This window comes from Chiloscyllium plagiosum, chromosome 14 (assembly GCF_004010195.1).
Source record: "Chiloscyllium plagiosum isolate BGI_BamShark_2017 chromosome 14, ASM401019v2, whole genome shotgun sequence".
In the NCBI taxonomy this organism is placed as follows: domain Eukaryota; kingdom Metazoa; phylum Chordata; class Chondrichthyes; order Orectolobiformes; family Hemiscylliidae; genus Chiloscyllium; species Chiloscyllium plagiosum.
The window spans coordinates 67,404,515-67,418,318 of record NC_057723.1 but is presented as its reverse complement, the minus strand read 5'-3'; the positions used below and the strand labels follow the sequence as shown (position 1 = coordinate 67,418,318).

Here is a 13,804-nt window from a genome sequence, read left to right as displayed (position 1 = left end):
TGAGGAAGTAACAAGCGTGATAGATAAAAGGTAAGAAGTAGATGTAATATATTTGGATTTTCAGAAGATGCATGATAAGATACTGCACATTAGGCTTCTTCACATTAGCCCGTGATATTGGAGGTAGTGTATTCGCATGGATAGAGAATTGGCTAACTAATAGACTGAAAGTTGAGATGGAGAGGACATTTTCAGGATGATAATCTGTAACTGGTGGTGTGCCACAGAAAACAGTGCTGTGGCCACAATTATTTACAACATATATCAATAACTTGGATGAGGAAAGTGAATGCACTATTGTCAAGTTTGCAGATGACACAATAAGGGAAAGCAAATAGCGAGGATGACACAAAAAGCCTACAGAGAGATATAGAGTGGTCAAAAACTTGGCAGGTGGAATATAATATTCAAGGCTGAGATAAATATAGTTTCAATCAGTAGGAGATTCAAAGGTTGTGGGGAAAAGTCAGGAAAGTGAAGATGAGAATCGTCAGATTAGCCATGATCTGTTTGAATGGTAGAGGAGACTTGATGGGCTGAATGGCCTATTTCTGCTCCTATGTCTTATGGTCATGTGGACTTCTGTCAGACATTGCTTTTTAGTGCAGTGGGATAGGCAGGCAGTTTGTGACAGTGGAGAGCACTGAACAGTCAATTTATCAGTCACATAGGGTTTGGGCATGTTATGTCAACATCAGACCTGCAATATGTTCCAGCAGTTTTACTGACAAACAAACTGCACATGCTTCAAGAAAATGGCCATGTGTGAAAGTCAAAGGGGAGCAGTCCTTAGTGAAGGGGGACTCCAGTCAGTCAATTGCGTGACTGTGCAGCCAAATTCCACTCCGACTCCATTTACAAATTTGCTGACGACACCACTGTTGTAGGACAGATCTCGAACGATGATGAGACGGAATACAGGAAAGAGAATAATTGCTTCGTGGCATGGTGTAAAGACAACAGTCTCTCCAACAATGTCAGCAAAATGAAGCAGCTGGTCATTGATGTCAGGAAGCAGAGTGGAGAGCACGCCCCTGTCTGTATCAATGGTGCTGAGGCGGAAATGGTTGACAGCGTCAAGTTCCTGGGAGTGATAATCACTAACAATCTGTCCTGGTCCACCCATGTCGATGCAACAGTAAAGAAAGCACAGCAATGCTGGAGGTAAAGAAATTCAGCATGTCCACAAGAACTCTAACCAATTTTAAGAACACACCATAAAGCTCAGCATATCTGGATGCATCACAGTGTGGCTTGTGAACTGTTCTTCCCAAGAAACTATGGGGAGTCATGAACACAGTCCAATCCATCACGCAAACCAGCCTTCCATTGATTGACTCCATTTATACCTCCCGCTGCCTGTTAAGGGTAAGGCCTAGGAACTTATATGCCTCAGAAAAGCCATCCAAGATGCACTACAGATCTTCCACAGACTGTGCTGCAATGTCGTTATCATCAACACATTGAAGCTCCAAGATGGAGATGGTGGAGACCTTGCCCTTTAACCTATTAAAGGTGGAACCATCTAAATGCCAAACGATTTGAATTCCTTTGGGCAGGTTTTGGCCAGAGAGATGGGTGATGGCGGCAATGAAGGTGGTGAGAAGGGTGGGTACAATAATGAGCCCTGCTTGACCCCCTTCTCCACAGTGAAAGCCTCAGATTGAGTCTGGGCTAACAGAGTGCACACTGAAGAACTAATACCGCACACTCTTGAGACTGCTTAGCACCTCCCAGGAAATGTCCTTTGTTTGCTGATGGAAAGACCTTACTCAGGGTGTCAGTTAACCCTTTCAGGTCCTAATCGTCTTATATAACATTGTCCAGCAAGCTCTTTCCAGAAGGTTTTATCTCACCTCCATCGTCAGTGAACAAATTAAAGAACTATAAAGGTTGGAAAGCGGGAGACAGAAAAAATTGAAGATGGAAAGTAAGACATCACAAAATAAAAGATTTAGAAGCACTCAAAGGGGCAGTTGAAACAGGGAGGCAGGAAGCAAATTCTTTTTATCTACAAACAATGTCACAAGAAAAATAATGAAAATGTAAAACCACTGAAAATAGCAACTAAATAATGCTCAGGAGAAAGCAGGATTTAGCTGAAAACAGTTGTCGGGATCAGTCAAGCTGTCAGTTACAACTTGCTGTACAGTTGGACCCTGCTTTTTTCTTGCCCTAATTTAACTCCTCATGGGAGTTTGTCAACTATTTGTGGAGATACTGCAGGAGATATTTGCTTTAATGCTTTATGGTTTCATACAAATCAAGCCTGTTTAAAGTAAATTATTTCATATCTATGCACAAGCAAGTAAAGGAAATGATCTGAACAGAAAGTTTATTTGAATATTTGCACTGAACATCAATAACGTTAAAGGTAGGCTCCCTGAGCGCTTTTCCAGCAACACATTTTCAGCTCCGATCTCCAGCATCTGCAGTCCTCACTTTCTCCCTGAGAGATAGACAACACAAATAACATACAAGATGAGTGGCTCTTTCACTCCCTCTGCTGGAATATTCAGTAGCTAAAACATTTACCTTCCACATGGGAGATCCAACTTTGAATTGCAATGGTAAAGTTTTGTCTTCTGTGATTGGGAGATAATCTGGTGGATTAATCTGTGCATTGGATAACCTGCCTGATTTCACAGAATCAATTAAATGAAAAATAGATGGTTTCTCCGAAGAACAGGGAATCTGATTGGGAAAGGGGTTAGTGTCTCTTGACCTACAATGTCTCTCAAACTGTCAAGGTCTCATTTTTAAAATTCACACCCTTGTTTTCAAATCCTCCCAATGGTGTCACCACTACCCCACCCCCATCTCCCTCCAGATGATTGACAGTTAACTACCAGGCTTGTTTAAATTTTAAACCTGGCAGGTTGACTCTGATTGGCCAGGTCATTCCCCTGAGAAATGAACGAGCAAATGGCTGTCAATTATCATTAATCTCCATGGCAACACTTCCACCAAGCAGAGTGCACTTGCCAACAAATTAGCTTTCAAACAGTCTAAATGTTGGTTTTCCCCTTGAATTGATAATCTTGTCCTGATGAGTGCAAGACCTAAAGCTTTGATAAAATTAGTCTATTCTCAACCATACTCAAGCTCTGGACAGCCAAGTGACATCTTGAATGACTGTCAAATAAGTTACAATTCTACAAAGTTCTAGCACAACCCCATCTGGAGTTGTACATTCAGTTTAGAAATTGCAACAGAGGAAAGGTGTATCAGCCTTTGAGAGGGTTTGTCAGAATAATAATGACAGTCTCGGAGTTAAAATATGAGGACAAAGATTGTGTAGACTTGGTTTGAATTCCTTTAGACACAGATTAAGCAATGATCTAGTTACAATGTTTCAGATGTTTAAAGGACTTGATGGAATTGTTTGAGAGAAATCATTTCTACTGTTGGGAGAGTCTAGAACATAAAATCCCCCATTAGACTATAAATCTAGGAGCGGAATCAGGCCCTTCAGCCCATCAAGTCTGCTCTAGTATTCAATCATGACTGATATGTTTCTCAACCCCATTCTCCTGCTTTCTCCCCATAACCCTTGATCCGCTTACCAATCAATTTCTGTTTCATATCGACTCAATGCCCTCTGAGGCAATGTATTCCACAGATTCATCACCTTCTGGCTGAAGTAATTCCCCTTCCTCTTAGTGCTAAAGCGTCATGCCTTCACTCAGAGGCTGTGCCCTCAGATCCTAGTCTCTCTCATGAGTGGAAACATCTTCTCCATGTCCACTCTATCAGGGCCTCTCAGTATTCTGTAAGTTTTAATCAGATCGGCTCTCCTCCTTCTAAACTCCATTGAATACAGATCGAGAGTCCTCAACTGCTCCTCATATGACGTGCCCCTCACCCCACGATTATTCTTGTGAACCTCCTCTGTATTCTGCCCAAGGCCAGCACTTCCTTCCTCAGTTTTGCCTAAAACTGTTTATAATATTCCAAATGGAGTCTGAAAGAGCAAGTTGGGGGCATTACCAAAGATTAAACCTAGGCTTTTGTCAGGTACACAAAAACAATTTTATTTTCCTGATCTCACACAGTGAGGAGGGGGCACTGGCTGACACTCTGTCCTGGGAGCTGTTACGTTTTAGCAGGTAGTTGGGACTGGACAGTGATAATCCAGCTGATGGGGGCACTTTCACACCTGACCCCAGGTGGAGAGTGAGTTCGACAAGGGGGTTGGGTTAAGTCAACAGCAATAGCTATTCCAGGGTCAAGTCTGACTGCCCCGCCCCCCCGCTCCCAATTACACCCCTCCCTCCCCAAATGCCCTGCGCCCCACCTTGTGGAAAAGTGGTCCCTGCAATCGGTCACTCTGCAACAGAGTTAAGGTACAAATAAACCGTAATCTAATTGGATTAGATTTGAGAGATTGAATGGCTTCACCCATTTCAGTGTAGGCGTGGAAATCTTCACACCCGCTCAAAAAGGCAGACAGGAGCTTGGTTTAATGTTTCACTGGAATAGGCAGCTCCTCTGGCAGTACAGCTTTCCCTCAGTGTGACACCCAATTCTTCACCTGCATTACAAGTTTGTGTGTCTGGAGTGAATCCACAACAAAGTCCCTCAGGCATGAAGGCTACCTCTGATCCACAGCTGATGAAGCCCTCACTCAACATAGAAATTAGAAACAGCAATAGGCCATTCAGCCCTTTGAGCTTTCTCCTTGGAGCTGATCATCCAACTGAATACCCTGTTCCTGTGTTCTTCCTTTGATCTGTTTAGCTCCCAGAGCTAAGAACTAGCTGATACAGTCACTTTAGCAAAGGTTAATGATGGAGCGGGGCTATTGACTGTAATGTGAATCCACAGTTACAATGGAGGTGACTGCTGTCCAGATGTTGGTTTGTAATCGAGCACCCTCACTGACACCTAGTGGCAGTGAATCTATTACTACAGTGACATTTAAACCAATCTTGGGTGCGCAGGAGATTGCGGGGTCCTCATCCCTCATTGTGCTTCCACGGGGGAGGGGTGTCAGGAATCGTGGAAATAGGCAGAAACCACCATGGGTACAATAAACCCGCACAGGAATGCCGGGTAATCTATCGAAGTTCTACGCAAACCTAGGGTTACGTTTTGTAACTTGTTATGGACCAGGCCAGACGCCCTCAAAATATTTTAAGAAGGTAGCCTAGACCTTAATGTTTTCTTATTTTAAAGGCAGAGGAGAAATGGATATTCCAGGTGTGATGTAGCCGGTCAAACCACTCGGCTTTAAGCAAAACTGACTTTATTTAAACACCGCAGTTGAAACGCGGACAAAAGAAAACAGAATTACCAATTAACTGTTCCGATCCAGCAACATCCCCTAAACACACCCCTTCGTAGAAAGGTAAATTCAAACACAGATTCTTACAGGCAACATGGAACAACATACAAAGAGATTTCAGAAGAAGGTCAGAGGAGTTCTTTACTAAAAATGACAACTCCCCTGGACTCTCACATCTTGTGGCTGCAACAGCTCAAACAAACTAGGAAAACCCTTAACTGAGAGAACTGGCCTCTCCCCTGCCATGGTTAAACTAGCTTCTTCCTCAACTTTTTGGCACATCTCCCTCACGACAGCTCTCGAAAAAGCCCAAGGGCAAAATAACCTTGTTAAAGTGACAGCATCATTGTTTGAGCTGTTTGGCTCAGCTCATTGGGGCATCCTCAGACAGTCCATGAACTGGAGCTGCTGAGGAATGGCAGAAATGAGGCAGTAAATTGGCGCACACCAAGTACCAAAAACAAAAATGCAACACCAACCAGGTGGTTTTTTTCTCTTTCTGTGGTATTGGTTCAGAATTAAATACTGAACAGGACACTACAGAGAGCTTTCCTTCTCTTTTCTGAAACAGTGCCAGACAACTTTTTACCTCCACTGTTTGAGAAAAGTGTGTAATTCGCTGTAAAGGGCTTTGAGACGTTCCATGCTCTGGCAAAGCCTTCTTTGCAAATCTGCCTTTGCGTTTGTTTACAATCTAATGAGTAGAAATACTCCACAGAGGAGTTAGAACAATCTCCTCAGTATCCTGGCTAACATTTTCTCCTTAAACCAGTATCATTAGAAGATACACCAGCTCTGGCAGCAGCCCTCCCTCAGTATCAGCTTTGAGTTTGGAGTCAGTTTCTGCGGTGCTAACACTGCTACCCACTCAACCTGTAAACCCATCGATACCTGGTGCGCATGGGCACCATTGCAGTTAAAGGCCAAGCACAAAGCTTGTACAGTAGGTGACCTTAAAGACTAACACATTGCAGGAAACACAGCTCAACTTCAGCTTGAAAAAGAATTGGGGAGTCATACACTGTGAGGGCATGGTGAGGGAGTGTCCAGATACATGGACTGCACTCATAGTGGACAGGGATGGGTCCAGTGCCATTTGGCACTGTACCATTTCCAGCCCACTTCCCAAACAACAGGAGGCTGTATTGGCAGCAGATCCCTCAGAACCTTTTACAGGGGGATTCCAGATCCCGGACTAGACTTAATGTAACATTGCTTTGGAAAATCGACTTGTGATTTGATAATTCCTTCGACAAATACAAGAACACAGCCAGCAATAAACTGGCTGGTTCTATTGATATTTATCACATTGTTCTGTGAAACCTCTTTCCAAACATTAATCCATGTCTTAGTTGATAGCACTCTCTTAACCTTAAGGTTTAAACCCTGAATACATGGGCTTGAGCACATAATCCAGTGTGTTTCTAAGAGTGCTGCACCATTAGAGATGCTGGGGTTAAGTTGAGGTATTACATTCTGCCTGTCCTCTCAAATTGTCATATACTATTCCACAAAGCGATTGAAGGCTAAGAGAAATGTCCCTGGCAGCCTCACTGATATTTCATCAACAGATGCCTAAGAGAAAGACCACGGAACGAGGACATACCACAACCAAAAGGACTAGCCATCCCAGTCGAATTCATGTTGCTTGTTGTCTGCGTGTGTGGCTACTAAGGATAGCTGGTCGTGTCGTTTCGTTGCTAGTTGATGTTCATGTATGCGGATTGTTAGAAAGGGCAAGCCAGACAGAGAACAGCTAGGGAATTCCTAGAGGCATGGCATTCATCCACAAACTCCATCAACAAACACATCGACCTGGATCCAATATACCAACCACTACAGCGGACAGCTGAAACTGACAACCGGAAGCGGAGGGACAGACCACTATAAACACCGGAGGAAACATCAAAGAAGCGCTTTGCAGGAGGCTCCCAAGCACTGATGATGTCGCCTAGCCAGGGGATGAAACGTTTGCAACAAAAACTTCCAGCTCGGCGAACAGAACCACAACAACGAGCACCCGAGCTACAAATCTTCGCACAAACTTTGATCACTGATATTTATTACCCCTCCAACAGATTATCTGGTCATGATTAAATTGTTGGTTTGAGATGTCACTGTGTGTAAATTGATTGCTGCATTTGGAATAGGATATTGTAGGAGAGAATGGAACAGCCTTTATTGTCTCGTGCAGTGACAAGTTTGTAAAGTCACCTCTTGGTGCTATCTTAGGTACAGGATACCTAGGTACAGATATTTTAAGTGTTGTTACAGAATTAAAATAGTAAAATAAAATAGACTAATGTGGGAATACGAGTTTAAAAAGTCCAGAATGAGAATAAAGAATATCTTTAAAGTACTCAAATTACATTCCTTTTTCACGGAGTCTATGCCCACTGGGCTTCAGAACACGAGTCCACGCTGCCTCCAAATGCTGGCCTCCGCCCAGGAAGCATCCCTTTGACGAGCCTGGGCTCACTCTGCTCCCCCTCAGGACTCCAACCCTTGCTCGCTCTCCTGTCCTACAAGAGGGACTCTACTTCATGAAAGTTCCTCATAAGTTGAAAAGGGTTTTGAGGAGTCCTGAGGTCTGAACAACCTTCTGTGAATGCAAGTCTTCCTTTTCTTTCTTCTATTTACAATACAGCTCACACATTTCAGTATTAAACATTATCCTGCTTTTTCCTTCAAAAGTTATTTATCAATGAAGTTCTCGCATAATAGAGGGGTCCTGTTGCCTCAAAGCCTCTTGAAAGACATCCATAGCTCTCCTTCCTTTGCAGATGACAGCGTCCAGTAAATGTCTGGCCTGCTCAGCTCGTGTTTCCCCAGCTCGGATTATCTCATATTCATCTAGGTTGAGGACCTCAGCTCGCCTCAGGATGTTAGAGAGAGGTTTGATAAGGGAAGTCCTTCCCACTAGGTCACAGCGATGTTCCTCAATGAAATGTCTTGGTGGTCTTACATCTGGAGAGAAAGGGACAAATGCCACATCGTGAGCAAGAGAAAAATGATGCTCATCTCTCTCTCTTCTTTCCTGAAGGTCCTCACTTCTTGGTCAAGAAGTGTGGTGCTAGAAAAGCACAGCCGGTCAGGCAGCATCCGAGGAGCAGGAAAGTCGACATTTTGAGCATAAGCCCTTCATCACAATCCTGATGAAGAGCTTATGCTTGAAACGTCGACTCGCCTGCTCCTCGGATGCTGCCTGACCAGTTGTGCTTTTCTAACACCACACCTTTTGACTCTGATCTCCAGCATCTGCAGTCCTCACTTTCTCCTGGTCCTGATTTATTGCCCACTTCACTTGTAGCTTAAAGTTCATGGCCAAATATCCATTCCTCAGCCTGATCCCCACAACGTCAGCAGAATGACGGCCGGTTTATCTGCTTGAAATTATGCAATGTTCAGTAAGGACATGTTTAGCTTAAAAATAAGTTAATTTAGCATCAATGGGTGGAGAAGGTTTTGGAAACAACAGGCAGGGAAAAACACAATGAACAGGCACTCAGAGAGGTTTGAATTAAATCAGGAGACCCTGATTGATAAAGGCTTGATTAATATTGAATATTTTAATGAAGTGGCCAAGATGATAGTGAGATTTGAGAAGATTTGTAGCTCAGGTTGAGGTTCTGGATGTAGGATTGCTCACTGAGCTGCAAGGTTCATTTTCAGGCATTTCATCACCATGCTAGTAACATCCTCAGTGAGCCTCTGGACAAGGCTTCGTCCAGAGGATCACTGAAGATGTTACCTAACATAGTGACAAAACGTCTGAAAATGAACCTTCCAGCTCAGTGAGCAATCCTACATCCATAACCAAGATGATTAATGAAGAGAAAGCAGTGAATATCATCAATATGGATTTTAAGACAGTATTTGACAAAGTACTGTACAAAACGTTGGTCAACAAAGTGGCAAAGGATGATAACCATCAACCTGACTGAAAGAAAATGGCTGAAGAACCGGTGAGTTATGGCAAAGTTTGTCAGACTGCCGAATGACTTTCCTCAAGGGTCACTGCTGGGACCGTTGGCTTTTTTTTAAACGTATTAACTCTTAAATGAATGACTTAGATATTGGAACACTAAAATGTCCAACTGCAACACACATGGGCTGGCCAACAGAATGGGCAGACAAATGGTAAATGGAATTTACGAGAGAGCTATGTGGTGATGCGATTGGCAAAAGTGATAAGGAGAGGCAAGAAACATTTCATTCCACAGATCAAAAGAGTGTCCAGGGATGGAAGGACCTGTGGGTTCATGTCCTTCAGCTTTTGAAGTTGTGGTACTGAAAAAGTATTGATTCTCAGGCTCCATAAATAGATGTGAAGAGGAGGTATTGTTGTCCAGTCGGCTTGTGCTGTGGGGGAGGTGTTGGTGAGGTACAGAATACAATGGACCTTGATCAGGTGGGCAAATGGGTCAAGGAGTGGCTGATGGAGTTTAATTTCGCTAAATGTCTGGTACTGAATTTTGATTAGGCAAATCAAGGCAGGATCTACACACTTAATGGTAAGGTTCTGGGGAGTGTTGCCGAATGAAGAGACCTTGGGGTGCAGGTCCGTAGTTCCTTGAAAATGAAGCCATTAGTGGAGAAGAAGGCGTTTGGTATTCTTGCATTTATTGGTTAGTGCATTGAGTATCAGAGTTAGGAGGTCATGTTGGGGCTATGCGGGACAATTGGTAAGACCACTTTTAGAATACTGTGTTCAAATCTGATCTCCCAGCCACAGGAAAGATGTTGTGAAACTTGAAAGGGTTCAGAAAAAATTTACAAGAATGTTGCCAAGGTCGGAGTGTTTAAGCTACAGGGAGAGACTGAATAGGCTGGGGCTGTTTTCCCTGGAGCATCGGAGGCTGAGGGACATGGATAAGATGAATAGCTAAGATATTGTGCTCAGGTGGGTAGGTGGGTCCAAAACTAAAGGGCATAGGTCTAAGCTGAGAGGCGAAAGATTTAAAATGGACCCAAGAGGCAACTTTTTCATGCAGAGGGTGGTGTATGAATGGAACGAGCTACCAGAGGAGGTGATGGAGGCTTGGACAGTGACAACATTTAAAAGGCATCTGGATGGATATATGAATAGGAAGGGTTGAGAGGGATATGGTCCAAATGCTGGCAAATGGGACTAGATTAATTTAGAATATCTGGTCAGCATGGATGAGTTGGACTGAAGGATCTGTTTCAGATGCTGTACATCTCTATGACTCTATGAGTCTGGGTAGACAGGTCATCAAGGGAGAAGAGCTGAAAAATGTGTTGCTGGAAAAGCGCAGCAGGTCAGGCAGCATTAAAGGAGCAGGAGAATCGACGTTTTGGGCATAAGCCCTTCTTCAGGAATCAGGGGAGTAATTGGGCTGGGAGATAGTTGCAGAGTCTGGGATAGTTTGGGGTCAGTCATTAAGAAAGGAGAATATTTGGAGGGGGGTTATGTGAGGGTGCTCAGAGATTGTCAGTGTGACTGGTGGGAAATCATGTTGTATTGTTACCCAAGAGTTGGAACAGGAATTCTCTGTCTCACATTTACTCAGTCATCGGGTCAGCAAATTAGAATGGGAGGTGCTACAGAGCAGCAAATTTGCCTGTCAGAGATTCCCATTTCCTGGGTAATTATCACAGAGGTTGGGTCATATGACCAAGCTCCGATGATCATGTAACTGAGAGATCTTGGCTATTAAATGACCTGGCAGAGAGGGAATCAGAAGATATTAAATCACGGAGTCATGTTAAAGTCCTTGCTTAGGAGAGCAGGCATTGCCATTGGCTTACCAACATTCATACTGAACCCAGAATGGCACGAATGGGAATGAGGAAATAAAGATCATTGAATTTAAAATGGATAGCACTGAAGGAGAGAGAATAGAGGAGCATGGTGTGATGGTAATTAAGTAGATAAAGATTGCAATAAGATTCGGCTGGACATTACTCAAGGATGGTTGGATGCTAGTGAAGGAGGGGTGAAGGTTTAGAAAGATGTAATGAGTGTAAATGATGAGCAGAATTATCGGTAATAATGGAGAAAATGATGATGCGGAGATATAGTGGTTGTCAAGTGAACCATAATGAAAAGAGAAATCATAAGTTAGGTTACAGGACCCTGAGACACATCCTACTGTCAAGGTCGATGTGTTAAAATTCATGATCATAAGTTAGACTCCTAACTTCAGGAGAGTTCACGTAAGAGAGAAATCGGGAGAGCTAAAAGGGGACATGAGATGGCTTTGGCAGATAAGGTAAAGGAGAATCCAAAGGGATTCTTCCCCCAAGTGCATGAAGGGCAAATGAGTCACCATGGAGACAATAGAGCATCTTAAAGATCCACAAGGTCATCCGTGTGTGGAGCCACAAGAGATGGGTGAGATCCTAAATGCATATTTCCCACCAGTGTTTACTATCAAGAAAGGCATTGTTGCTAGAGAACTTGGGGAAATAAATAATGATATCTGAACAGAATTCACATTACAGAAGAGCAGGTGCTGGAGTTCTTAAAATACATAAAGGTAGATAAATCCTGGGACCTGATGAAGTGTAACCCAGAACATTGTAGGACACTAAGGAGGAAACTGCACGGACCCTAACGGAGATATTCATATCATCGATAGCCACGGATGAAGACCCTGAAGATTGGAGGGTGGCTAATGTTGTGCCATTATTTTCGAAAGGCTGCAGGGAGATGCCTGGGAACCACAGTTCGGTGACCCTAACATCTGTTGTGTGTAAGTGTTAGAGGGGATTCTGAGAGACAGGCATTTTGAGAAGTAAGGACTCATTTGGGATAGGCAGCATGGCTTTGCGCATGGAAATCATGCCTCACATATTTGATTGAGTTTTTTTGAAGGGATGACCAAGAAAGTTCATCAGGGCAGTGCAGTAGACATTGTCTACATAGGTAAAAACAATGACTGCAGATGCTGGAAACCAGATTCTGGATTAGAGTGTTGCTGGAAAAGCACAGCAGTTCAGGCAGCATCTGGGGAGCAGGAAAATCGGTGTTTCGGGCAAAAGCCCTTCATCATGAGTAGAGGCAGAGTGCCTGAAGGGTGGAGAGATAGATGAGAGGAGGGGGGGGGTGGGGAGAAAGCAGCATAGAATACAATAGGTGAGTGGGGGAGGGAATGAAGATGATAGTTCGGGTGGGGAGAGTGGAGTGGACAGGTGGAAAGCAAAATAGTCAGGTAGTACAAGTCAAGACAAGTCATGGGGACAGTGCTGAGCTGGAAGTTTGGCACTGAGGTGAGGTGGGGAGGGGGAAATGTTGAAGTCCACATTGATGCAAACTCTAAAGAAGGAGGCCATCTGGTGTGTTCTATGGTGGAACTGGTCCTCCTGGAAGCAGATACGGCGGAGGCGGAGGAATTGGGAATACGGGATGACATTTATGCAGTAGTTGGGGTGGGAAGAGGTGTACTCCAGGTAGATGTGGGAGTCGGTGGGTTTGTAAAAAATGTCGGAATCAAGTCGGTCGTCATAAATGGAGTTGGAGAGGCCGAGGAAGGGGAGGGAGATGTCAGAGATGGTCCAGGTAACTTTAAGGTCAGGATGGAATGTGTTGGTGAATTTGATGAATTGCTCAACCTCTTCGCGAGAGCACCGAGGTGGCGCCAATGCAGCTTTTATTTATTTATATAAATGATTAGGATGACAATTTAGGAAGGAGAAAGTGAGGACTGCAGATGCTGGAGATCAAAGTCAAGCGTGTGGTGCTGGAAAAGCACAGCAGGTCAGACAGCATCTGAGGGGCAGGAGAATCAACGTTTCAGGCATAATCCCTGCATCAGGAATCATTCCTGATGAAAGGCTTGTGCCCAAAACATCGATTCTTCTGCTCCTCGGATACTGCCTGACCTGCTGTGCTTTTCCAGCACCACACTCTCGACTGAGAATTTAGGACAAATGGTTAGTAATTTTGTGGATGACACCAAGATTGTTGGTATAGTGGAGAGTGAAAAAGGTTATCTGGGAAAACAGCGAGATCTTGATCAACTGGTCCAATGGGCAGAGGAATAGCAGATGGAATATAATTTAGATGAATGTTCGGTCTTGCGTTTTGGTAGGTCAAATCAGCACAGGAGAGTCAATGGTAGGGCTCAGGGGAGTGTTATAGAACAAAGAGATCTAGGGATACAGGTTCATAACTCCTTGAAAGTAGAGTCACAGGTTGACAGGACGTTGAAGATGGCTTTCGGCTTACTTACTTTCGTCGGTCAGATCACTGAGTATAGGAGTTGGGACATCTTGTTGCAGCTGTACAAGACATTGCTAAGGCCACTTTTGGAGTACTGTGCACAGTTCTGGTCGCCCTAATATAGAAAGGATATTACTAAAGTAGAAAGAATGCAGAAGAGATATGTTAGGATGCTACCTGGACTGGAGGGTTTGAGTTAAAAGGAGAGGCTGAGTCAGCTGGAGCCTGGAGCATAGGAGACTGAGGGGCCTCCTTATACAGGTCTATAAAATCATGAGAGGCATCAATAAAGTAGATAGCCAACAGCTTTTCCCTATGGTAGGGGAGAC

The 13,804-nt window shown here is 43.9% G+C and overlaps 1 protein-coding gene across 1 annotated transcript; it reads right to left on the bottom strand.

The window, feature by feature from the left end:
* Window positions 1-7,400: 7,400 nt before the first annotated feature.
* Window positions 7,401-13,516, bottom strand: LOC122556943 (apoptosis-associated speck-like protein containing a CARD; the record flags this gene model as incomplete). The annotated part of the gene is made up of 2 exons (XM_043704184.1): window positions 7,401-8,254; window positions 13,486-13,516. Coding segments are annotated over 2 exons (297 nt in total), but the record flags the coding sequence as incomplete, so codon positions are not given.
* Window positions 13,517-13,804: the final 288 nt, after the last annotated feature.